This window comes from Truncatella angustata, assembly GCF_020726525.1.
Source record: "Truncatella angustata strain MPI-SDFR-AT-0073 chromosome Unknown BKA67scaffold_3, whole genome shotgun sequence".
NCBI lineage: Eukaryota > Fungi > Ascomycota > Sordariomycetes > Amphisphaeriales > Sporocadaceae > Truncatella > Truncatella angustata.
Window position 1 is genome coordinate 240,165 of NW_025763383.1, and position 24,739 is coordinate 264,903.

At 49.6% G+C, this 24,739-nt stretch overlaps 9 protein-coding genes across 9 annotated transcripts; 4 read left to right on the forward strand and 5 right to left on the reverse strand.

Annotated features, from left to right (window-relative positions):
- Positions 1 to 1,641: 1,641 nt before the first annotated feature.
- On the reverse strand, positions 1,642 to 3,116 carry BKA67DRAFT_656969 (G-protein coupled receptor; the record flags this gene model as incomplete). Its single annotated transcript, XM_046107034.1, has 3 exons — positions 1,642 to 2,461; positions 2,518 to 2,784; positions 2,839 to 3,116. The coding sequence occupies 3 exons, from the start codon at positions 3,114 to 3,116 to the stop codon at positions 1,642 to 1,644; spliced, it is 1,365 nt and encodes a 454-aa protein (XP_045959269.1).
- A 4,106-nt stretch (positions 3,117 to 7,222) lies between these two features.
- On the forward strand, positions 7,223 to 8,101 carry BKA67DRAFT_656970 (uncharacterized protein; the record flags this gene model as incomplete). Its single annotated transcript, XM_046107035.1, has 1 exon — positions 7,223 to 8,101. One exon carries the CDS (start codon positions 7,223 to 7,225, stop codon positions 8,099 to 8,101), a length of 879 nt encoding a protein of 292 aa, XP_045959270.1.
- A 976-nt stretch (positions 8,102 to 9,077) lies between these two features.
- On the reverse strand, positions 9,078 to 10,443 carry BKA67DRAFT_621096 (Fibrillarin-domain-containing protein; the record flags this gene model as incomplete). Its single annotated transcript, XM_046105482.1, has 4 exons — positions 9,972 to 10,443; positions 9,699 to 9,909; positions 9,178 to 9,640; positions 9,078 to 9,123 (listed from the first exon to the last, which is right to left on the reverse strand). The coding sequence occupies exons 1-4, from the start codon at positions 10,242 to 10,244 to the stop codon at positions 9,078 to 9,080; spliced, it is 993 nt and encodes a 330-aa protein (XP_045959271.1). The 5' UTR covers positions 10,245 to 10,443.
- A 385-nt stretch (positions 10,444 to 10,828) lies between these two features.
- Positions 10,829 to 11,796, forward strand: BKA67DRAFT_533954 (60S ribosomal protein L17; the record flags this gene model as incomplete). The annotated part of the gene is made up of 4 exons (XM_046099782.1): positions 10,829 to 10,831; positions 11,038 to 11,251; positions 11,394 to 11,581; positions 11,644 to 11,796. 4 exons carry the CDS (start codon positions 10,829 to 10,831, stop codon positions 11,794 to 11,796), a joined length of 558 nt encoding a protein of 185 aa, XP_045959272.1.
- A 598-nt stretch (positions 11,797 to 12,394) lies between these two features.
- Positions 12,395 to 13,721, reverse strand: BKA67DRAFT_644567 (uncharacterized protein; the record flags this gene model as incomplete). The annotated part of the gene is made up of 2 exons (XM_046105853.1): positions 12,395 to 13,138; positions 13,536 to 13,721. The coding sequence occupies 2 exons, from the start codon at positions 13,719 to 13,721 to the stop codon at positions 12,782 to 12,784; spliced, it is 543 nt and encodes a 180-aa protein (XP_045959273.1). The 3' UTR covers positions 12,395 to 12,781.
- A 2,496-nt stretch (positions 13,722 to 16,217) lies between these two features.
- BKA67DRAFT_656973 (uncharacterized protein) lies at positions 16,218 to 17,999 on the reverse strand (the record flags this gene model as incomplete). The annotated part of the gene is made up of 1 exon (XM_046107036.1): positions 16,218 to 17,999. The coding sequence occupies one exon, from the start codon at positions 17,997 to 17,999 to the stop codon at positions 16,218 to 16,220; it is 1,782 nt and encodes a 593-aa protein (XP_045959274.1).
- Positions 18,000 to 19,187: 1,188 nt separating this feature from the next.
- Positions 19,188 to 21,394, forward strand: BKA67DRAFT_644569 (uncharacterized protein; the record flags this gene model as incomplete). The annotated part of the gene is made up of 7 exons (XM_046105854.1): positions 19,188 to 19,329; positions 19,387 to 19,533; positions 19,593 to 19,934; positions 19,984 to 20,142; positions 20,329 to 20,369; positions 20,431 to 20,573; positions 20,620 to 21,394. 7 exons carry the CDS (start codon positions 19,188 to 19,190, stop codon positions 20,984 to 20,986), a joined length of 1,341 nt encoding a protein of 446 aa, XP_045959275.1. The 3' UTR covers positions 20,987 to 21,394.
- A 465-nt stretch (positions 21,395 to 21,859) lies between these two features.
- Positions 21,860 to 22,717, forward strand: BKA67DRAFT_223409 (uncharacterized protein). The gene is made up of 3 exons (XM_046095578.1): positions 21,860 to 22,081; positions 22,149 to 22,236; positions 22,330 to 22,717. Exons 1-3 carry the CDS (start codon positions 22,035 to 22,037, stop codon positions 22,585 to 22,587), a joined length of 393 nt encoding a protein of 130 aa, XP_045959276.1. The 5' UTR covers positions 21,860 to 22,034; the 3' UTR covers positions 22,588 to 22,717.
- BKA67DRAFT_223395 (uncharacterized protein) lies at positions 22,628 to 24,239 on the reverse strand. The gene has a single exon (XM_046095577.1). The coding sequence runs from the start codon at positions 24,096 to 24,098 to the stop codon at positions 22,848 to 22,850; it is 1,251 nt and encodes a 416-aa protein (XP_045959277.1). The 5' UTR covers positions 24,099 to 24,239; the 3' UTR covers positions 22,628 to 22,847.
- Between the last annotated feature and the right edge of the window lie 500 nt (positions 24,240 to 24,739).

Sequence of the window (24,739 nt, forward strand, 5' to 3'; positions counted from 1 at the left end):
TGTCTTGGAATCCAAGAGCCAAGAGTATCATGACACTGGGCAAATTTCATTTTGACGGTATGATAGCAACCTTTATGAGCATGGAGGAGTTGTTCTTTTCCTGGACTGCGTCGGATGTTAGTAGAACGGTCTCGACTTCTTGGACGCAATGGAGCTTCCTTCGCCTTGGACGCTAATTAGTGCGCCAAGCTGCCTTACCCCGGACCCAGAAATTTGAAAACGTCCAGGGACCCACCAGCTTGGGTGGTCATCAGCTTGACATGTGCTCATGTCTAATACTCGAAGCAATCTGGCTAGAAGGCGTCACTTTTATCTCCCAACAATAAATCTAATCATCCTTATACACGGTCTGCCCTGAGACAATCACGAATCTGTCGGCAACTAGTCGATAGGTATTTGGGCGACTAGACTAGTAGGTTAATGTGGCCAGAGAATGTAACCAACTCCTATCCCTAGCCAACTTTGGAAGTAAGTTTGTTGATCCGACGCTTATTCCTATTGGATAAAGTTGTGAATGCCATCGTGCATGTTCACCATCTGTAACCCATTACTTCTCGCCTGTTAGTGACGGGCGAAAGGGGCCAATCTCGCCAAAAGCATCAGAGCAGGAAGAAAGTGCAGACGCTTAGGTATGGTCTGTCTCGTCCCTGCACAAACGCTGCCTGCTGCTGCAGGTGCGCAAGCGAGCTTCAACAACGGTGGGTCGTACACACCCAAATAATTTGACAAGCTCCATGCCATAGGACGGCACGACTGAAATATATTAATCATCTCTGGTTTAATGCGACGTTGGGTATCATAAACTTTAGCCTCACAGATGGCTCGGCGAAGATTCGATTTGAGCCGCGTCGGCTTAGCTAAATTGCAGGCGGGCCGATTGAATCGGTCTGATATTCATTGTCAAATTTATACACTTGATATCTTGATGTACAATCAATCGTTCTTGATGGATGAACTTGTTCGTTTTCTGCTGCTATATGTCTGCTCCGCCAGAAGACTTAGCAATGAGAGCTACCGTATGAAATAGATCGTTGGAAGCACATTGAACCGATAGAGAAAGATCTCCGACGACACAACCCCATGCAGAGTGAACTACCTGGACAAGATTTCCAAGACTTGCGTCCATACCCGTGCCTGGAGCAGCGTTTTGACATTGAATAGAGGCGTGGTGCTTGTTGGCTCTTGCCAGATCCGAGGGAATGGAACTCGAACATCTCGCTTATATGATTTGAGCATCGTTATTGGCCGCTACGCGTAATTGCAAAATGCTACATCGGGCAGCCGAGGCTGTAAAGGCATCCATCATGAGTGTAGCACCAGAACGAAAAGGATGACAGCTTTCTTTCTTTCTTTTCTTCTGGTGTTACCCGCAGGTTTGTAACCTCGACGGCTACCAGATTCTCGACTTCCGATGATTAATTATCTATTGTAGGGCAATACCGCATGCCCGCGCTATTTCGTGGGCTTATTTATTAAGCAAGCATCGTAACAGCAAGCATAACAACATGGCAATATTTGGGTAGAAAGTAGATACATAAAACATATGTTAGGTTCTTGTTCAATTAAACGGCCTATGACTAAACTCTTTTTGTATATACTATCCAACGCTCCGTTTCATGTTAATCTAAGTCAACAGTAGTATTAGTCTCGTTGCTTGGGTTCGTCGTTGGAATTCGGCCGCGTGGCAATAGCCAACTCCGTCATGCTTTCCGTCTCGTAATTCTGTTTAGGCCTGCGGCTGGTAATCTTGAAACCTGAATTCCTCCCAGCGAATTCGCCTGGATAATTGGATGTCGTTTGTTCGGAGCGTTTTGACCGATCTTTCATCTCTGAAATGAAATATTTGCACGCTGACCATGAGGTTGAGATATAAATCACGGCGTTCCAAAAGCCTTGGAGTGGTAGGACAACCGCACTCATAAACTCCAGTGGAACCGAGGCAAAGCCTGGGTGGACCACACTGTAAACTCGATTGGCTGAAGACGGCAGCCAAGTGATGCAAATAGCCGTAAAGAAGAGAATAGCGCAGCGTGCGTAAGACCATGCGGCGTTGTTAGCCTCCATGTTTGCTCTTCGTCGCGTACGACCGGGTCGGGCTGTAGATGGATCACGCATCTGAGTGTTGCTCTGAGCTGGAAGCACAAACCCAGGGCGTGAGTTACGGTCTGGCCGTACTTCCGAAGAGATTGTCACCGAGTACTGTTGAGAAGCCTGTGCTGTTCCCGCGCTTATTACAATAGGACCGAGTGTGGACAGGTCGATATCATCGTTGCCGTTGCCGTTTCTGATATCCTCTGTAGTAACAGATACCTCCGTAGTCTTGTGGGAATAGGGGTCGTCCATTGTGACAAGAGGGTCGGTGCGATCATGGCTGCTGCTGAAATACCGTAGTTGCCTCCGCTTGTTGTAGATATCTCGCCCAGCTCTGAGATATATAGCGAACGTGACTATGATCACGACCCTGCAGATACCGTTAGGAAAAAGAATGGGAATCATGATTCAAGTCCGACCACTTACCAGACTGGGCCGTAGAACATTGCAATGCGCATGACGTCCCATTCTGCTGCTATCCAACACCATAACGCTGCATTTCCATACATTCGGCCCCGCCCAGCCTCCGTTACGAAGATAAAGACGAGCGCTGGAATGAATGGAATTCCGTAGCAGAACAAAAAATACCAGACTTCCATCTTGCGCAACCTTTCGGCGTCAAACTTGTGATAAAAGGTCAGATAGACATTGACGGCCATTGCCAAAGTCCAAAGCGCATCAGCCGGCATAAACCTAAAGCCCAGATAAGTCTCTCAACATCATGCAATTCGTGTATTTGTCTCTCACATTTGTATGAGGGCGGCCTGAAACTGGCAGCCCACTGAATCTTGAGAATACACGAAGTCCCGAGCCATGAGGGTGGCGACGTTGGTCATCAGGTTTCCGAAAGATGCATAGAAGACGAGTCGGTTGATTGGTTTGTGAAAAGCCTTTGATACTGAGAATGTGACAATGATAATGACACATCCTAATATTGACAACACTGATCCGGCACGCTCGATTGCATCAATGGCAACCTGCTGATCCTTTGTCAAGTTCCCATAGTTGGTTCCTGCTGCCGTCATCCTGGCTACAGAAGGTCTGTATCGGCACGGTAGTCGATAAAGCAATAGTCGGCTAAAGTCGTAAGAATCTGAACATGCCAACACTCCTTTTGAAGTAGCGCAGGTCACGATGACGAGATCCGCGGAATCATCGGAAAGCAACGAAGTGATAGTCAGGAGTATCTTGTAGTAACTGAACGAGCAACAATAAACGACTTGTTCCCGTAGCAGCAAATTCTAGCGGGGTTGATGTAGAGATCAAATCGTTACCCCGTTTCGCAGCCACCGTTCGAACTGTCAAAATATCAAGTGCCGATGATAGTCTGAATGAAGACGGTCTTGTCAGATTCAGCTTGCAGATCACAGCTGATAAGCAACAGTGAATCTAATTCGAAAGCGTACTGATGGGTGGGACGACGCGGTTCAAGTATCCACCACGCTCCGGAATGATGTGCAAGGGAAGAATACTTGTCAAAAGCCAACCGAGCCGGAAGAAGTAACGAAGTAGGTTTCGAAATGTCAAGCACCGCCCTTAAGGAACTATGTAGTTAAGGAACTATGTAGCTTTAACAGTAAACCAACTCCTTCCAGAGCAAGGGATTTCATCGTAGGCGACGGGGAGCAATGTAACCATAAAAGGACAAGGAAACGCGACAGGTGAAGACTTCTGGCCCAGTCTACATAGCAAAGCCCTGAGATGGCACGACGCATGGCAGAAACAGTGTGCAAGGGTGCATGGAGTATGAGCAGGGGGGCTCATAGTCCCGGATTGGCTGGCGTCTTCCATCGATGCGTGCTGACATTTACCATTTGAAGACCTCGCGTGTCGATGGCTACTCAGGAATACAACTAGTCAAAGTGACCCGTGTACCTTCGGTCCAGAAGGAGTACATTCCCGCTCGGACGCTGGAGCACCGCCTATTAGGGTCAACGCGGGGAACAGGATGAACCACTGAGAATATCCAGGCTCGGCCGAACAGGGGCCTGTGGGTCCAATCACAGGGGTCCGGCAACCTACCCCAGCTTGGCATTTGGGGAAAGTCACAACCCCTTGCTGGAAAGACAGAGTAGGTAAAGTGCGAGTACTATCTATCCAACAGGAACACTCCCAAGTACTACGAGGAGTTGGCGTTGAAACATCTCAAGAAGCCCCATGAAATCCATTGCTTGTCGTCTCCAATGTCAGGTTGACGTGAACAATTATGAACCTTCACGCATGGCACGGTCGTCACGTCACACTGGACATGCTTCTGAACGGTGCTTGATGTAGGGAAGACAGATATGTAAACCTCAGAAGACAAAGCGTATGTTGCATATTCAAGAGCATGGCTAGCCTAAGGTTAGATCGACGTGTGAGGCGTCGGCGGGTAGCGCAATCACTCCTCAGTGCTGTGCCCACAATATCTGTAGGTTAGGGCAGTCTGGACGCGTACTGTAGTATGTCGTCAAATGGGCTATGTGGGACCGTTCTGATGTATGAATCTGTCACGCACGGTCCGTGTTACATAGAAATTCTCGCCTTGCAACGCAAGTGAGGTACGTGTGTTGAGTATAGACACAAAAACAAAACACAACACGCAATAAACATCGTCATCCGATCTATGCCGTCTCTGAGCTTTTGCCAAATATCTTCGAGATCAGCCGGACGTAAATGACAACAAAAACAGCTCCAAAGAAGCCCCTGCTTCCACCAAAAGACTGACTTGAAAGTTCTGCTTTCGAGCAACGACAAGCACCAGCATTTACATGCCTCGCGAACAGGTTTTCGGCATATTCAGCCTTTGTCAAGTGCACTTCATAGTCTCGTCCTTAAGCTAGTGGTACTTGCAGTCCTAGCCCCTATTCCGCTGGCGATGCTAAGTATCAACATCTCCACGAAAGATAACGGCTTATGCCAGCCCTGCAGCCGTCTATTGCTGATCGACATCCTCTGTCTTTCCCACGAGACGCTAATACTAGTGCTTCCTCCTGTCGAAACGTGCATTTGACACACGCCACCTACCAACGATAATCTTTAGAATGAGATTGCTTCATTGTCTTCGTTACTTGATCGGACTTGCAGCAAACTACTCACTTTAGAGTTTGGTACTGAGTACAATTTGTTCGGGAGACTGCAACGCTAAATACCTAGTCATCATATGTCGACTGTCCCAAAGGACTGGTTACTAATGATTCAGGTTGCAACTCGTGTTTGCATACCCACACAGTAATGTCGGTTGTTCAAATACGACCTGATGGGGAAAAAAGAATCATGATCCTGCTGGGAAAGCGTCCGTGCTGCAACACGCCAGCCTATCATATCCTAATAGACACTACTCCTTACCGATATAGGATCAATACCTATAGGTCTACAGCAGTGGCAAGGACCAGACGCTTTTCGGGCACTTATCCAGCTATCCAAGGATATGATGTCCATGCTTGCTTTTAAACGTGGCAACTAGTCTAGACTAGCGGAAACAGATCAGACCACTTCAGCGTACTCAAGACTCTGCAGCATTGGCTCTAATTCCCGAACTGGTTCAAATATATACCCGAACAGCAAACAGCGCGCTTGAGGGTGGGAGCTTTCCTTAACAAGTCCAGTGGTTGTCTGTGCTCAAATCATTACTGGATTATTAGATCATGTCAATGCGCTGCATAAATCATACCAGGCTTTCTGGCAGCGAGATCCTTCGACAATACGAGCTGTATGAGCGTGCATCACACTGAAAGCCTTGAGTTGCCAATGTCACAAATATGGCGATATCGGGAGAAGCTCCGTATAGCACAAGTAGGAATGTACTAGGCCAATATCAAACACAGCATATCATGTTGATGCCATTCCTCATTCTCTGGTTTCATCAGTCCATCCCCGCCAGGGAGCGTTTCACAATACCAACACGTGGGAGAAAACATCTCAAACCAATTATGGCGCCGATCGTGGTAAGGATAACTATAGACCCTCTGATGAGTCTAGAACACACTGTTACGGTTAATGACTGACCGAAACCCAGCATGTCCAGGCAACTAGTGGGATGAATTCGTGTACAGATGCATCGAGAAATCACACCAAACCTGAACATTGCTCTGTTTCTGTTAATCTTGGGCATTACGACGCCTATAGCAGCTAACGGAGACCTTGAGAGTGAAGCGGGATAGCATTCCGATTTTTCTCTACAACAATTCTATCAGGCCTAGCCCAATACACAGTATAGACTTGACACACATGACCTGGCACAAGTACGAAGTTTACCTTATGCAATGATGTAGTTAAGTGATTAGAATAAGAGACCAATGTAGTAAATGGATCGAACTTTCATTTGCGAGAGGGCTATAGCCGTTTAAGAGTTCATCTTGATTTAACAACCGTGGTAGACTTACATCAGTACCGGGAAAGCACATCGGTAAAAGCCTGCCATGCTTTTCAAAGCATTCCTTCCACCCTTTCCTTGTCTCATATCAATTGACCAGATAAGCTATTTGTCACGAATACAAGCCAGTCCATATCGCCTAAAACATTGTCCCGTGTGTCTTGTGGGCCATTGGCAAAATCTCAAGCCGAATTGTGGTGAAGATGTCAATGAACGTCGCAAGTACAGCCTTTGTGGAAATAGCCTGCTTTAAACAGCGAGACATTCTTTGTGCTATAGCGTGTCCAAGAACCTAACGCGACCTTCTAGAATATATTCTTATATCATCAGGTAGGATGGTAGCCGCGTTACATCTTGCCTCATAGTCTCGCCTCCTGGAGCCAATTACCAGCAGAAGACTCATGCTCCTTGAATCAATCAGCCATTGTCCATTCACTCTAATACAAAACCTGCTAAAGAGCTAGGCTTCTACCGCTTCAGAAATGTTTTTACAAGACTCCCTTGTGGAATAGAAAGGAAGGCTCAAAGCCGCATAGTCCTGGACGTCTAAACCATGTAGCAGCAAGTCTGGGATACCACAACTTGTAGTTATATATTGTGGCACTGGTCCTTAGAACTCTATGAACTTTTAGTCCCAATCCCTTGCACTCGACTGTATCCCTCGTGTAAAATAGTGTAGTGTGAATACCCTATGTTAGCTCTACTCGGAAGTAAAAGCATCAACTCTAGCTCATCCGTCAAACACTCTATCCGAGCTCCAGGCATCCAAACAAAACTATGCCTCGTAACAGAGGCCGCGTTCGGGGCGATAATCAGGGAGGCCAGCCAAACTTCAATAATAACAACAATGATGATGACGACTGGTCACCTCGAGGTAGTCACAACCCCAAAGGCGCCCGCGTATGGAAGTCTGCTGGCCATGGTGGGCGCAGCCAGCATCACCGACCACAGCAACAACAGCACCACCAGCGTCACAACAGCAATAAGACCCCCCGGTGGAAATGGCCTCGTCACCACCAACACAACCACGGCGACGCCGACAGCACAGATCCAGACTCGGACTCGGATGTGTCAGACCTCGACCAGGAGCAGCTCCCAGCGGCGGAGAACAACGTCTTCTCGCTCCTCCTCCCGCCCTCCACCGCCAAGGGGAGAGGGCTGCCGCCACGGACCTGCTGGCGACCAGACTGCGAGCGCGCCAAGAAGGACCTGACCTCGGTCCGCCGGCGGGACAGGCGGCTGCACCGAGCCCTGGTGCACGGCCTGCAGGGCATCGGACAAGGGCTGGTGGACTTCATCTACGGCGGGGAGGACGGGCACCTGGGGTACAACGACGCCGAGAGCATGGACTGGACGCCCGAGCCGACGGTGACCTTGATCGTGGCGGCCGCGTCGTGCCCGGAGCCAGCTACGCCGCCGCTGCGGTCAGGGCTAGGGCTGGGTGTTCATCACAGTGTCTCGCCGGCGGCACAGCAGCAGTTGCCGACGGTGCAGGTGGGAGCGCAGCATGGTTGGGTGCCGAATCTTGGAATCGATGGCTGTGGCCAGTGGCAGGGTCTAGGTCATGGTCACGCCGTTGCTGCTGGCGAGTCGCACGGCCCGCAGGCAGGTGTGCATGTCATAAACAGTATTCCCCTACAGCCTGGTGAGGAGTAGCAGGCACGACTGTATACAGATATCACCAGACTTCGACCGTGTTGCCTGACACGTCCTCCGTCTTGTGCTTGCCTAAATTATGCACGGGTGCCTACAGTTACCAGCTCGGGCATTTGGCAGTTATCTACGGTGATGAAGTATCGCTGTGGCCATCGCCCAAGAGAAGGTAGTCTGGTTGCAAGAGGCCGTAGAGTGCAATCGCTTCAGATACAGACCAGCAGCAGCGGAGCTGCGGCATGGGGTGACGTGTGTACAACGTAGATGGGGCAACACCGCACTTTACATACAAATCAAACAGCTCAAAATACAGGTCTGGTCCATTCCCCAAAACACGCTCGTTACGAGCTAGTTGCGCTGGCAAGAGGCCATATCGGTATCGTCCTTTGGCGAGAACAGTCTCGTTGCGTGGTAGTGAGGAAGTTACGATGGCTTGGATAAGTAGTAACATATTTTGATTACGCCATACAGCCTTTGAAAAACATCGGCAGGATATGGTCACTTTGGGGATTGGTGTCAGACACTGCTGAAATTGTTTCATTGGATACCCCTCCTGATGATGCGGTTTGCCTGTGGTAGCTGGGACAGGTGACTTGTTAAGGTGTGATAAGAAAACCCACGCGGCTCCGTATTTGGCTGTTCATTGATCAACGAATTACTCGCGTGATTTAACACTGGAATTTGGGTAAACTCCTCTCCCTGAAGGCCATGCTTTGGGTGGAGTATCATGGACCAACCATTGGTCGTTGGTAGAAAATATCACGGGGTAAACATTCATCAAGACATTGGTAGATGGTATCAGCCTTTTTATACGCCTTGCCGATGAGAAATGCATACAAAAATCAGCAAAAGTATGACCAGTTTTCCCCAACGCCAATTTCGCCAATGCCTGATGAATATAGGCTCGAACCACAAAACCCCCACGGAGTATTCACACATTAGAGACTCTAACACAACGCATCGCTGCCTCGTTCTCTATTTACTTTGCCTCCTGGTATTGTCCGATGACGATACAGTGATCTCTGCTCGGTAGTCAGTAACAAGTTCAGGTGGAATTAAAGATACGCAAAATGACTAACCTCTCGTAGGGCTCAAGGGTAAGTTGTTCTTGAGGCTTGATGCGCTCCGCCCTCAGCTTTTGGACTTCTTGAGCGAAGACGGCTTCGGCAGGGGCTGTGCTGTCGATACAGTTGGCCTTGATGGAGATGACAACACCACCACCAATCTTCAGGAACATGTGGGCGTTGAGGGCAACGATACGGGCTTGATCGGGCTGGGCAACGTCGGCGAAGATGCAGTCGACCATGGGTACGAGCATTCTGTAGCGGAGAGGGTGACGGGCGTCCTCGACGATGGGGATGACGTTGGTACGGTTCTGGGCCATGTTGACCAAGTCACGACCAGATCTGTGAGAGAACTCGACGGCGTAGACGTTTCCGGTAGGGCCAACAAGATCGGAAACGTGGGATACAGAGGTACCAGAGGCGGCACCGAGGTAGAGAACCTTGGCACCGGGGTGCATGTAAATCTTCTCAATACCACCTGATGGTCTGTTAGCGAGCGAGCTTGAGCACTGAAACGAGCGAGGTGTAATGCTTACCAATGATACCAGCAGCCAACTTGCTTCGGAAAGGGTTCCACACTCGGTACTCGACCTTGGTAGAAACAGGAGCGCCGTCCTCGCCCTTCTCGGAGTTCTCAACAGTGATGCGCTTCTCGCCATAGACCTCGATACCGGGGGCGAAGCTGCGGGTGAGCAAGTGATCCTCCTTTCCTCTCGAAACGAAGACACCTTGGTGACGATGGGGCTCCTAGAACGAGTTGTTGTTAGTAGGGGACTTGAAAGCACACATCTGAGACTGAGGGAACTCACAACCACGACTCTGGCACCTCCTCGGGCGCCTCCACGACCACCACGGTCGCCGAAACCTCCACGACCGCCGCGACCAGGAGGACCACCACGTCCACGACCGCCGCCACGACCGCCACGGTCACCGAAGCCACCTCTGCCTCCGCCGCGACCGCCACGGTCACCACCGCCGCGTCCACCGCGGAAGCCACCGCCGCCACGATCACCGCCGCCGCGTCCGCGGAAGCCACCACCACCGCGACCACCGCCGCCGCGACCTCCTCTCTCGAAACCCATTGTGATTATAGTGTGTGGTAAATGGTCGATGGTTAACGACGTGGTATCGACTGTTGGAATGGCAAGACTGGAATCGTTGCGATCAATTGGTGGGCGGGGGTTAATTGGTTGTCAGGAAAGATACCAAGTTATCCTGTCTTCGCCTCAAGTGCTGGAGCAGGACCTTGTGCAAAGCTTGACAAGAAAAAAAAGTTTCTGGCGAGCTACAGGTCGGCTGATAAGATAATCCGTGGTGGGGGGTGCAGATAAGAGAAGTCTTCTGGAGCTAGTGGCTTATCTCGGGCCTGCCCCAATCAAACAAGTGCTGGCGGGGGCCCATCCTCAGCGGGGGGTCTGTGCACGGTGAAGCGAGGCAGCAAGCAAGGCAAAGCAGAGCAGAGCAGCGGCAACTGCCATCCCTCCAAAAAAAGTTGGTAGGGTTGTCCCACTGCTAGCCCGGCTAAACCACGGCCACCAATATTTTCATCCGGGAAAACTTCAATTCTCTATGTTTGGTATCGCCCGTCAATTGAGCCTTCACACCAGACCCGAACATTTTCGACGACAACTCCGGCCACCATCTCCATACTAACCACACAGCAAAGATGGTATGTGCATCTCGAATCCCACCAATTGTCGGCAAGAGGAGGAAAGGATGCTGCGCTTGAAGACGTGCTGTCCGATTGTGCATTTCCAACGGGGGACTTGTGCCAAAACACAGAAGCTAGAGACAAGACAAGAAAGAAGACAAAAAATATTGGGGCGATACTTTGAAATCACGATGGCGGAGGGCTGACGATGGCTTCACCTACAGGTTCGATACGCCGCCACAGAGATCGCACCCGCGAAGTCGGCCCGCGCCCGCGGTGCCTACCTCCGTGTCTCTTTCAAGAACACCCGCGAGACCGCCCAGGCCATCAACGGCTGGAAGTTGACCCGTGCTGTCAAGTTCCTCGAGAACGTCCAGACCAAGACTGAGGCTGTCCCCATGCGCCGATACGCCGGCTCTACCGGCCGCACCGCCCAAGGTACGATTTTGCCTCCTCACTTTCGCTGCCACGGGACATGGGCATGCACGCCGAAACCAATCGCCGGGCGACCCATGGCAGAAATCTTGATACGATAGTTTGGCTGCCAGCTACAGATTGCTGACAAAACCTTGACGTGCAGGCAAGCAGTTCGGTGTTTCCCGCGCTCGATGGCCCACCAAGTCCGCCGAGTTCCTCCTCGGTCTCCTCAAGAACGCCGAGTCCAACGCTGATGCCAAGGGTCTCGACACCTCCAACCTCATTGTCAAGCACATCCAGGTCAACCAGGCCCCCAAGCAGCGCAGACGTACATACCGTGCTCACGGTCGTGTATGTACCACCCATAATTCACCTTGAGAGGGGCAGCGAACGCCGTACTGACAGAGCTCTAGATCAACCCTTACATGTCCAACCCCTGCCACATCGAGCTTATCCTTACCGAGGGTGAGGAGGTTATCCAGAAGTCCGAGTCCGTCGCCGACCGCGAGCACCTGAGCTCGAGACAGCGTGGTGTTCTCCGCCGCAAGGCTATCACCGCCGCATAAACGCGGTGGTCGGACAGGTGATGGTTTAAACGCATGGGCGAAGGTCTCGTTTGAGGGTTGTATTGCTTTCACGGCTGGTGTCAAGGCGGTCAATCGTAAAGCATGGGTTTGGTTCAGGCATTGCGATTTGCGAAATGGTATAATCGCAAATTTCCCCAAAATAAAAGAGAACTTCTGAACATCTGCGGATGAGGGTACGATAAATGGGCATTTGCATTACGTGACGATTCCTACGGCAGCTAATCAAGACGATCCTACGATTTCATTACATGCCTACGTTGCCATCGAGTTTCTCCCCCTAGAGTCCTATTGCATTGACCATATTTGACGGAGTTTGTGGCAGTACTGCTTCCGGCCATGTCCATTTGCACCAGGCGATTGATGTGGGCGGAAGAAGTATTTTCGACAAATTCCATCGCTGGAACATCAACGTCAACCTGTCAAGCATTACCAACGAACTTCTGAGCGTCCTCCCAAAGCCTGTCCCATCTGTAGAAATTAAGTATAACGTAGATCGCCAAACTTTCGCAGTCATGTTCATCATCAGAAACTCCATTAATACATCAATGAGTCGTAAAGGGACTGGGAAAACCAAACCGTCAAGACCTACATCGAACTATAGGGCCTTTCCCTCTTCTGCTACTCGACAGATCTGAGGGTTGACACATAATTTCAATTTGGAAACCCCGGTTTATTTTATTTTATGTAACGTTAAAATCAAAAAGAAAAACCACAAGGTCGTCGTTAAATAGATTCCATGGTTAGAATCAAAACCAAATGGTATTGTATTTCGCCATTTGCTGGACCGTACAGCTCCTGTATGATCTTTACAACCCGGATGACGTAGCATGGCGGTATTCTCAATGATGTCTGAGACGGCCAGTATCGTATCCTCCATACATCACCACAGCATAACCGCAACACCATATTGCAAATCTTGTCTTGTCACAAGTCTAATTATGTTCGTTGGTTGCCGGTCTTCATGTTACTGCCCAAAGACGCAACGAGCTCGAGCGCATATGAAACCCCCTTGTGCTTGTTTAAGCGTCCAATGCGGCTGTAGTCGGCTATTGCCATTCGTAGACCGGGATTCCGGTACTGAATCCTGATGAATGTTCAAGGTCGTCAAGGAGCCCCTCTGCGCCGCTGTCCAGCAACAACGCTTCGGGCACAGTGATCCGGTATATTGATGCATGGGCATATCGACCACCCTGTCCTCCATGTCCGGATGTGGAAGTAGTTCCCATGACTCGTCTCTGAACTCATCTCTTTGCGGGGCTCCCTCCAGAGCTCCGAAAAGACAGTAGACGATGTCAGTGCCATTTCTACTTAAGCCGTGGTACTGCAAAGATGGAGTAGGTTCTGACAAAAGAATGTTCGCTGCTGTGGGAGGCTACGGCAGTTAGAAGTGGGGTATGGTAAAAACAGCGGCCACATACTCAAGGCGGGCTTTTCCTTGAAAGACACCATTCCAGGACGACCGGCCTGCTAGGCGAATGTAGAAGGATCAATTCTGCCTGTATTCACGGAGATGGTGGGTACCGAACCGTGCCGGTCTTTCATAGGTTGAAAGAATGGTACAACATGATGTCCCATCAGCAAGTGGAAAAGATCATGTCACCCCCAGCTTCTATAGAGAACGGAGGCTTGATATCGTGCCCGGGAGCACACTTGGTTACTGTTCATCGCGTTGTGCGTTCGGATCCCTGTTATCCACCATGTAATAATTGTTTTATTACCTTCACGAATGTCGTTGGTTCTTGTATTGGATTACACGAACTATTTTGATTTCTCCGATTTGCGATCAGTATTCCGACTCCCACGCATTTTATCTCGTTGTGTTGGTTGACGAGGTCATTCCTGTTTGGATTATTGGCCATGAAAGCATCGATCTGCAGTATTAATGAAATCCACAGCGTAGCCATGGATGACGAGAGGTATATACAAATGATTCGTTCTGGCAGTGATGCAAGAAATGATATGAAATTGTTTAGTATATAAACAGAGTTTATAACTAACTTCACTTTTTATTTGGAATGGTGGATATCTGGCGGCACAATTGTTTTGCAGACCACTCATTTTGAATAGCAAGCAAAGCATTTCTCTTTGTCTATGATCTCATGGTTTGACTAACAAATCCTCGGCAGGCATCTTAACGTCGGGCGGCCACTTGACCCCATATCGTTAATCGTTGGGCTTTTCTATAATATCCCGGCAGTCATCTGGTTCAACATTGGTCTGTTCGGTACAACAGACCGAATCTGTAGTGTCGCGCGGTCGTATCTCACTACCGGGGTGCAATACGTCATCTGAACCATTGATCGTATACACTAGGCATCTTGGCAATAACACAAGCTTTGTCATGTTCTCACTTAATTCCAAGCAACATATATGATTCAAGAGAAGCGAATTTCAGAAGATTCGAGAGTCTGTCCGGTCCCGACTGAGGTATTGGCTTCCCATAAGCTATATTGCACAGCTTCCTTTTTCTCATCTACTGAATTAATCATCAGAGCATGCTCTCGTCAATTTCATGTGCACGGCAGGGACCATATGTCCCGACCCCAAGGCAATCAGTGTGCTGGGACATCTTTGATATCGTTGTGCAATATTCTTGATGTTGAAATCCAAGACTTGAGTCGCGTCTCTAAAGTCCCTCGATGAAAGCTCATAAAATAACCGATAAATATCACGCGTTTGCTGTTATTTCGTAGTCTTGTAAGCGGGCCGTTTGCGCCCTCTCGGCTTTCATAGAGGGCATACAAACCGGGCGCACTCCACTTCCGGCCACCCAACATCCATCTCAGCACACTCTAGTCGGGCGTGATCCTGCTGCGCCATTGTGTTCTCAAAATAAGAACTTCGGCACGAACCGCTGTGGGTATTTGACTTTCAGTAATTACCGATGGTCTGGCACTCGGAACGTGCCTTGCAGATGATCTGTCGCTTGCATAAACTGTTTTCTACACATTCGATATTGACTAGGCCAAACAAACGATGTTTGACAGTGGTGGAGCTTTGATTGAGAGGGACACTCAGATAAGCAGTCGACAAACTAAAAATAAAAATAAAAATAAAAATACGAAGATGAGTTCCAATAACGGCACGCACACATAGAAATGTTTGGAGTAGGCAGCGCACTAAAACGATGCACCCGCATGGGTTTGCCTTATGATTTGATTGTTTCATAATTAAATTATGTGATTCTAACCGGTGAGCAGCAACAATGCCTGTGGCTAGTCTGGCCAGTCCCATGGACGTTATCATATCGAGTAATATCCTCAACCGAAATAATGCGGCCGGCATAGAAGTTACACATGTTCCATGCATTCTTTTCAGCTGAGGTCGCTTCGTGGTGCCGTCTCCAAGCAGGCTCTGGCATTCTAATCTGCATATCATACACAATGCAGTCCGAGATAAGTTGGCCTCCTGCCAGAGCCCTATGGTATGAGATTTGGCTGTACCGCTGATCCCCAGCACCATGATAACGATATACTGGTGCAAGCAGCAACATAGCGAGACTTATTGCACTTTATCGCAGTGCCTAGGCGCGAGCCTTGGGAGGAGCCGTTGAAGAGCATGTTAGTATTGTCGATCAGCAGTGGTTACGCGGCGGAGAAGCTGCCGGGTAGTACTGAGATATCTTAGGCAGATGTGGTCCTATGCTTGGGTTAGGGCTGTCGCGTTGTGGACTCCCAGTGCGAATGGCCCCGCTTTCCGTCACTACGTACCTCCCGTCAAAAGTACTTCGTGCAACCCTCAAACAGGGTTTGGGACTGCCTTCCTGTCTAGGACAATTCGCCTGACGACTCAGAGTCTCCTCCACGGGCCACTCTCAGATTACCGTGGCATATGAGAAATGAGTCATCATATGGACGAGCACAATGAAGCATCTCGCGGCAGGGACGGGCCGTCGAGCGTTCATGACAATACAGAATCGACTGCCGAGTAGAGCACTTCTGCTGAATGGCCGAGGCAAGTGAAGCCAATAACAAAACATGGTTGACCTATGATACAGTCTGTCAGGGTAGCTTCGTGCTGTCAATCTGTGGTTAGATTTATTTTGATCAGATAACGCACACTAGAGCAAGGCACTTTTGGCAACACGCAGCTACTCTCTCGCGATGAGTTGTATTTTTCTACCTAGTATAGCTGATTTAGTATACTCCAAGTCATGAGAATATCTCTCCAGTGTTTGGCTAATACCGGTGTTGGTACGCACTTGAGAAGATTTAACTCGCCGCGGTTGGTGGAATCTTTTGTGTCTGGCATTTCATGTCGTTCCAGTGGGCAGCCGGTTATCACATCATTGTTCATATCTCCCGGTAAGGCTGTGATTCTTGCAATATAAAATGTGACATATTACGGACTGTTCGCTAGCAGACCGCCCGGTTGTTAGTCGAACTTGATGTTTAGTCGGACTACCAGAAACTTAAGACATCATGCTGCCATTTATCTATGTCGAAACCTTTGAAAATTGTGCAAAATGTGCCGAAAAGCACTTCAACCTCCAAAGGCGACAACCGCAGTTTCTGGAGAAGCCATCGATTGATGTAGTCCTCCTTACTTTCATTTTCGGAGATTGCAAGTAAATGTTCTATTCCAAATTCTTTCTTTGCTTCTTCAACAAACTTGTCTTTTTGTTTGACGGCTGATGGAAGAGAAGCTGCCATCCGCAGAGACTCCTTGGCCGTACGAGGTATCGGATCCTGAAGTAGATGCTTGGGGTTGGAGAGGAGATATGGGTAGAGCGGGTGAGCAAGTGACTTGGGGCCGGGCTTTTGTGAGTATTCCGGGGGTTCTGGCTGCTCCAGAAAGATCTCGTCCGGGGGGGTAGGGTTACGCCAGTATCCTTCTTGCTGGAAGGGAGATGCTTCCGGAATAACTTGCTTCAGTCGGCACTCCTGCTCAAGCCTTGTAGAAGTGGCAAACCAGTGGTTGACATCATCTTGGGCCTTCCGCTCATACAGTTCATAGTCCCGTAAGAAATGACTGTCATCTTCGGTCAAGTCCTTCGGCAGCATAGATTCTAGTAACTGCTTCTTTGATTTAACATAATTCTGCCATTCGATCTGATTTCGAAGCTCCATCAAGGCATTCTCAAACCTTTCAAATAAGGGATGCACAAGGCGTGACCTTACGCCCTCGATTCCGCGAAGCGAAGCCACGGAAGGCGAGCGCGGTATTGACTGGTTCGTGAAAAATTGATGCTCTTCCAGCTCGACTTGTAATTCCCCCTCGTGGTAATCGTCGATAAGCTCGTATAAAGTTGCTTCTTCCGCCTGTAGGTTAAGATCGCTACGTTGTGCTTCCTTGAATAGCTGGTCCAGTTGAGGATTTTGAGGTAAGAGTTTCTGTATGGCCATGCGCAAGTCACTATTTGCTTGAGTACGTCTCTGACGGATATCAAATAGAACAGCACGTTGGTTGTCGACCTGCGTCCAAGCGGACCGTTGCGCGCTTCTCTGCTCTTGTAACCTCCTAAATCGCCTCCGAAACAGCGACAGCTCGATCGTCCCAGTAGACCCTCCTTCGTCTGTATCTGGGTCAGACTCACTTGTCACATCTAAGTCTGATGCTTCCTCCTCGAGGTCTGTCAACGAAACAAGTCTTCGTATACTATAGTCTCGATTTTCTGACATAGAAAAAATATGCCGCCTCTCATATACTGAATCGTTATCTATCGAGCTATTTTCGGAATCTACCGAAGCTTGGTCCTGATCGAAGCCAGTAGAAAGAGCAACAGCACTACTACGTGGCTTGGTTGCGCTATGTTGACGCCCTCTAACCTCTCTATTGACTCCTGAGCTAAGACTACCAGGGCGATCCGCTGCTGCATGACGCTCACTGTACGCGGCATAAAGTTTGTCCATATTTACTGCGATGTGTTTGATGTGTGCTGAAGAGCGTCCCGACGGAAGTGGCGGTGCATGAGTAAAGTCAATGAAGCCCACACCAGTTGCAATAGATGATGTGCAAGACGTTGTTTGCAGATTACTGAAGTGATCGCCAGCGCTGGAGTCATCAAGCTCGCCATCTTCCTCCACAGCCACGGCGGACCACTGCCTGTCGACCGTATGCCATCCTTTAGATCTCTCAGTGCACCCATCTTGTTTAGAAAATGACGATAAAGACCTAGCCTGAGGACCAGGTTTAAGTCCGTCGATGGCAGAAGCACTATATGGATCGTCGCGGTTGGACATTGTGTTATTGAAGTGCTATATCGCGCGCAGTACACAAAAACCGAGAATTATTGAGATTATAAAGGCCAACTATGCCGGTCCATTTATCATCCTGATTATTTGTGTTTTCTTCTTTCAAAACAATAAATGTGGCAGGAAATAAGGCTGGCACAAGGTGCACACCGACTGTCTCATGTAGCACGGGGGCCGGCCTTCACACCGGTAGACTGTAACCTTGACATCCCGCGCACGGGTGTGGCATTCCCGTGTTTGCGCGCTGACCCCCCAGCCTTGCAACTTCCCGACACAAATATGTAAGTAACACTTGTACTAATACTTGGGCAGATTCGCAGAGCCTCATCAGTCAATAGATAACAGCTTGTCATCTCAAGCCTCGGGCTTTCATATCCATCCGTACGGTATCTGTTGTGATAAGAGAAAGTAGATTCATCCTAATTGGGCACCAGCTTCAATGTGGCAATGGCTGATCGGGACTTCCAGGCCTAACATTGAAAGCCAGGATTTAATCACCTCCGTGGTTTTTTTTTGTCGTAACGTACTCCCTGTGTTTTCCAGATAAATAACAATGTACGCCAGGTTCATACCTCAAAAGGCAACCCTCATGACTAGAGCAAGAGGGCCGAGATCTTAGACTATTTTCACTTACATTCATACTTTATACTACTCAACGTATTACGGACACGAGTAATAGCACCCGCCTCAGCCATGATACTTCTCAAAAATATACTTGATGCTGCACTTGGAAACCCTTCGCTCTCCGGTTCGCCTTGGCACTTTCCTACCATTTTGCTAGATGATATGCATAAGCACCCCCATGCGTATTCAACAGGCCAATGAATATTAGTTGGATTGATCACAAGCCCTTAATTCACGATGAAGCGCCAATCAGAACCTCTTTGCATAGATCCAATCATATCGTACCCACTGCGGCTTGCATACTCCGTGTTCCCTACCGTGCATAAACCCATAAGAACAGTCTCGGGGCTCCTAATATGGACTGACACCACACTTGGTGATTATTTGCAAGGATGAGCAGAGCCGCAAGACCAATCTAGTTGAAAAGGCTGTCTTCCCGGATTGAGAAATTCTTGAAACAGTCGTTTCGAGGTAATTCACCATCATTCTGTAGGACTGACTGACAGACGTCCCTATTCATTCAGTAGGCCCATCTAAACACAAATCGTCGTAATGGGTCACGGATCCAAGAAGACAAACAAGGTGCCACGCAAAAAGAAGGTGACTTTTGGCATCGATGATGGTAACCCATGGAAGGGCCCTTACCTGCATCAAGAGTACCAGCAGTTATACTACTATCGACTGGGTGCAGATGGTAGGTGGTTCTCATGCGCTTTTTACTCACATAAACTAATGCTTCCGACAACTATAGGTGAGACAGAGTTCGATTGGATCGTTGAATCAGAGGACCAGCAGCTAGATTCAGCCATCCCAAGAGACGAGTCTCTCGACGTGGCGGGAAGCTTTGACAACCTCGACATCAATGACATTCCTGGTAACGATGGTGATGCCGTGGACTGTAAGTAGATGGTAAGAATGATCCTGTTACATGGACTGGGCTAACGTTGGGCCTAAAAGCTGCCGATGCGAGTTCCTTGCCCGGTTTCACACTATCCACAACGCAAGCAAATAAGTCTCAAACACACGCACAAGGGCTAGATAGCACCGACGACTATATTGAGCTTGGGCAGACCCACTATGGTGACAATAAGGTAGTGTCGGGATCATACAGGAGAGAAAAGGAGCTAGCGCATCCCGAAAGCTGGGAGACTTTCCAGAACCCTGGCTTGAACGTGAACGTTGCGTTTCCATTAGACCCAAAAGGTAAAGGGGTTGCCGGCTGGGATGATGATGATGATGTCGAAGGAAGCGAGTCTCAGTCTAACATGGTACCAATAGCTGAGGACCCATATCTTCAGCGTATGGTTGCATGACATCTATGTGGTTGGATTGGTACTGATTGCCGAAGTCTACCAGAACGATGATGATTACTCGGAAGATATCCAAGACCATGACCTACAGTATGGCATGGACCAAAGTCGGCAAGAAAGCCGCCACCCTCGTCGCCATGGAGAGCCCTCGAGTTCTAACAGTAATACTCGCAATGCGGCTGGTTCTGGCCGGCTGGGTAAGTACTCACGGTAAAGCATTTGTTATGGGATGCCGTCGATGATATGTCCTCTATACTAAGTATCATTCAAGTCAATCGGGCCCCTGGGGGCATTGGGAGAGACACTCAACAAGTCGTCATTGAAGAGAGCAAGTTTCAGTTACCCGCAACATATGTTTACCCAGTGATTGATCAGTGATACAGCTTACCGAAAAGAAAAATCTTACAAATTCCAACCTGGAGAGGTCAGTCATAACTCTGTATCTTCCGTTTAACCGCGTTACAATCGACTAACTCCTTTGACAGGTTTTCAAGTGCGAATGGGCTGAGCCGCTTGGTGACATGGGCCCAGTGACCGAAATACAAAGTAAAGACCCAAGGGATGGTTTTTACATCGGCCCCCGACGATGGATCATCATCGCGACAGACCACGGCAACAGTTCTTGCGTGTAAGTACTTCATATGCCTAAATAACCGACTGACTGACACACATAGTCCAATTTTAACGTACGAACGAAGAGCATGCACAAAGCCGGGCATACGTCCTGAGTCGCACGGTATCGCTCACAGCTCCACAGACTACCCTCAGTTAATCTCAGGGGAACAATCGCTTGGCTTTGAGCCCGTGTCAATCCTTATGACGAACAATGAAAAGTTGTCCATTGAATCTCGAGTCAATTACTCCAAGCTTCAGACAATAGAACACAACGCACGGGTCAAATTCATCGGTTCTGTCGCGAGTGAATCTTTGCGGGTCGTACAGGACGCGGTCGATGAATGTTGGAGGAGGAAACAGATGACCCCATCGCAGAAACGCCACACATCAAAGGATAAACGCAAGGATAAATACCGCAAGAGATAATGGTCCACTCTCGAACGCAAACGGGACATTGACCGTAACGTTCGTCCGCGCCACGTTGGACAATCGCGGGCTTGCCATCAAGGCTACCGATCAGAATTACGTTAAACGGGGACGCTGTGCAGCTGGATCAATGTCAGCACAGTGTCCGCACAACAGTCTATTTTTGGGGAGGAGTTAATTGCTCGTTCCCCGGGGGGCTTACATAGGGACTTTTAAGCCGCTTTCGGATGAGGGTTGCTAGGTCTTTACCTTCAGGAACAAGATTGACATGATAGGCGAAGGACACATTGGGCTCGAGGTGGTGGTATGAAGCCTCAATGTCTCCTATATTAGGTATACGCCGCTGCTGCTGATTGCGGCTTCGGGGGCTTTTCGGCACACCTTCGTTATGGATGTTGATTGCGGCACTTACGATGTAAACGAACCTTGAGTTCGTACGATTTTCTTTTATATATTTTTTAATTTCTTTTTTAATTTCTTAGTACAGTATACCACTTTCGTTACCGCCTCCTAGTACCACGTGTTATTGTCTCTGTGCTCGATGTCATTCCGCTCGTGTTTCCTCCTTTCAAGGTTGGTGAGATGCCCACAGGCGGGGCCAATATATAGGCCAGCAAGTATAACCTCTGCTCATCACATTGAGGACTATTTATGGATATTAGGCATACTGCCGGCTTGCATGAAGCAAGACTGGTAAGTTAGAGATTTCTTGAGCTGCCACGCTAGCAAAAACCATAGCCATAGACTTTTAAGAAGTGTGTCCGCTCATGTATCGTGCCCACTTGTGCACTCTGCCATATGGAGCAAAAGGCGTATGGTGAAAATACTCAAAAACTGTTAATTCAGTGCCACAGGTGATAACTGGCATGCCAGTTGCAGCAGGTAATCCGTTGTATCTGCAAATATCTGTGAATTGAGAAGCTCATTGTATCTCATAAAATTAGTCCCTAGTTGCGCGATCATGACGTCTATCCCCAAGAGCTACGTCATAAGTGTGACAGTAGTGATCATCACCACCAACGCGGCTCTTCGCATGTGAGGAAGCAGAATGACAGATTACTTCCCGAGTCTGGGCAAGCATATCAATATGTGCGGGTAAAACACCAACATACATCAACCTACTTACCAAAATCGTGCCTTGCAGTACTCCAATAATAACAAGTATACCAGCCTCGACATGCCTTCCGGAACCGAAGCTGCACAGCAGAAGATGCAAGAGGGCATCGACAAGACCCGCCGGGCAGCTGACCGTAAGTTATACTCGACACACATCAACACGTTTTTCATCGTGCCATCATCACGTCCCGAATACTCTGGGCTGACACATTATCGTCACCGTTTAGCCAACGCCGGACCTGCTGGGACGAACCCCAAGCTCGGCAACACTGTATCGAAGCTCGCGACGGGCGACACGGAAGCATCAAATTGGACAGCCAAGGGCGGGCCTTTGGGCAACGGTACCTCGAGGGAGAAGGAGCCCGGCGGTCTATAGGAGACTGTGTCCGGGATGCAGCCTACACTGGGACGGCGGACATGGAACTGAATTAAAGACCAGCAATGTTCCAGATAGGGCAACTCATTCCTTGTCCGTTTCTGTCTAAAGTGGGTGGATTTGTACACTACATACAGGCGACGTGTGCATTATGATCGCTATAACCTAAAGCAGGAAAAAAGAAAAACAAAACAAAAAACGCCTGTTTGCTACAAAATTTCCTTTCGACGCTTCCCATTGATGTGACCATAACAGACTTCGTGTGTGCGCGGGTGTGCGCGCGGGTGTTGGCATCGTTCCTCATGTTTTATGTTCCATACAGTTCCCATTTCTCATCGTAGATCAAGCCGTAACCTGTGCCTCGTAGCTCTATCGCTCCCTCCGGTATCCAGCACCTCTCGACCCGGCACCCCTTCTCTTCCTCCTCTCCTCCGCATAGTCGACCACATCCGTACCGCCAGCCTGACTGCTCGACAAGCCTGGGATATGGTGGGTGTACGACTTGGTGCCGAGATCACTCTCTTCGTTGTCCTGGATCAGGGGCAGAGTGCTGCTGGAGATATCGCTGCGGTTCACGCCTTCCTCCACGATGGAGTCGCCATGTCTGAAACTGAAATCGCGACGGCTAGAAGCAGCCTGGCGACCCTTGGCCTGCAATCGTCGTGCCTCGGCCCTGATGCGCTCTTGCTCCTGTGCCGCGTTGCGATCCGCGACACTGTAGACCTTCCTAATACCGCCCTTCTTCTTGTCGGGCGTGTTGGTTGGCGTGCTCTGGCGACCGCTCAACAGGGAATCGGAGCCGACGGTTGAGTTGCTGGGGTTTGTCGAGCCATCCCACTGACTGCCCTCGGACTCCTTGTTCAGACCGCCGACCCTGGCCGGCTTCTCGTGGCGGTAGTGACGCATGGCTTCCTTAGCCTCCAACTCGGCCTCCTCGTCGATCAGAGCGCCGTCCTCGCCCACCTTGCGGCCACTCCGGTCCTTGCGCTGCTTCTTCTTTTCCTTTTCGCGGTCGCGCTTCTCCTTCTCCTGAACCTTTCTCCGCTTCTTGGCCTCTCGCTTTTCTCTTGCCCCAATGTCGCTGGGCCCGGCCGTGATACCTGACAGAGTAGAGCTTGTGTCGCCGCTGAGGTGACTCATGGTCAGCCCGCCAGTGTACTCAGTCCTGCCGTCATCGATATCCTTGTAGACGCTTCCGCCGCCTAGCTTGGTGCTCTTGGTGGCGTTACTCAAGATGGTGCCGTTCGGACCAGTGCGACGCAGGACGGTGGACTTGTAGTCGTCCCAATCGTTTTCTCTGAACTGGAAGCCGCCGTTCTTGGCCCAGAAGAAGAACCAGATACCTGTCACGACGAAGGCGACACCGATCAGGGCGAACAGGGCGAACATGGCATTGTTGTTGATGTTGTGCGGATCGATACTGCCCCTGGAGGGATCGATGTCGGACGTGGTGTCATCACGTGCAACCAGCAGCGAGCGTGCTGCTAGAGGTCCGAGCTGGTTGATGGAGGGCGTCGCGGGTGATCGTTGTTGGAGCTGCTCGCCATCGGGGTTGGAGACTATGGCACGCGACAACAAGGTGCGGGCACCGGCTGCTAGCGTTGGCAGCAGTGGTGCCATCTTTGCTGGATGCTGAGAATGCTCGTCCTTCTCTGCGGAACTTTGATCGAGGACTTTCCGGTATAACGGCTGGGTATGGACGATCACAACTGACCGGTGGTGGTCACGGATTACCTATCAATCGGATCCGAGGAGATGAGATGGTGATGTTGCTTGGGAGTGACTAGTCTAGACTACACAAGCGACTGCTGTAATAGCTGCTGAAAATACCAGGAATTCTGTCAGACTGCCCTTTTTCGCTGTGTCGTGCAGGTGTTTGTCGGTTGTTGACGCAGGAATGGATGAATGAGGAAAAGCAGAATCTAGTCAGGCTGAAGCAGCTCGTTGTCCAGTGGTCTCCTATGGTGACATGCAAGGGCACCTGTGCAATTGACGAGGTTGGGCTGGCACATGCTGATTTAGAGACGAGGTTGGGAGATTCGATTCGATTAGCAGGCGTTCAGGTGTGGGGGTGGAACGTCATCAGTAAACAACCTCTAGCGTTGCCAGGCAACTGTATTCACACCTATATTAGTTAGTGCTCTGTTATAGCATCTACAGACCCGTACCTATTGTCCAAGGTTAGACTGCCGGCGCCCAGCTTTTGAGTGCTTGCGTTAGCGCCCCAGCGACCGTCCCCACCTCCACACCTTCTCTCTGGC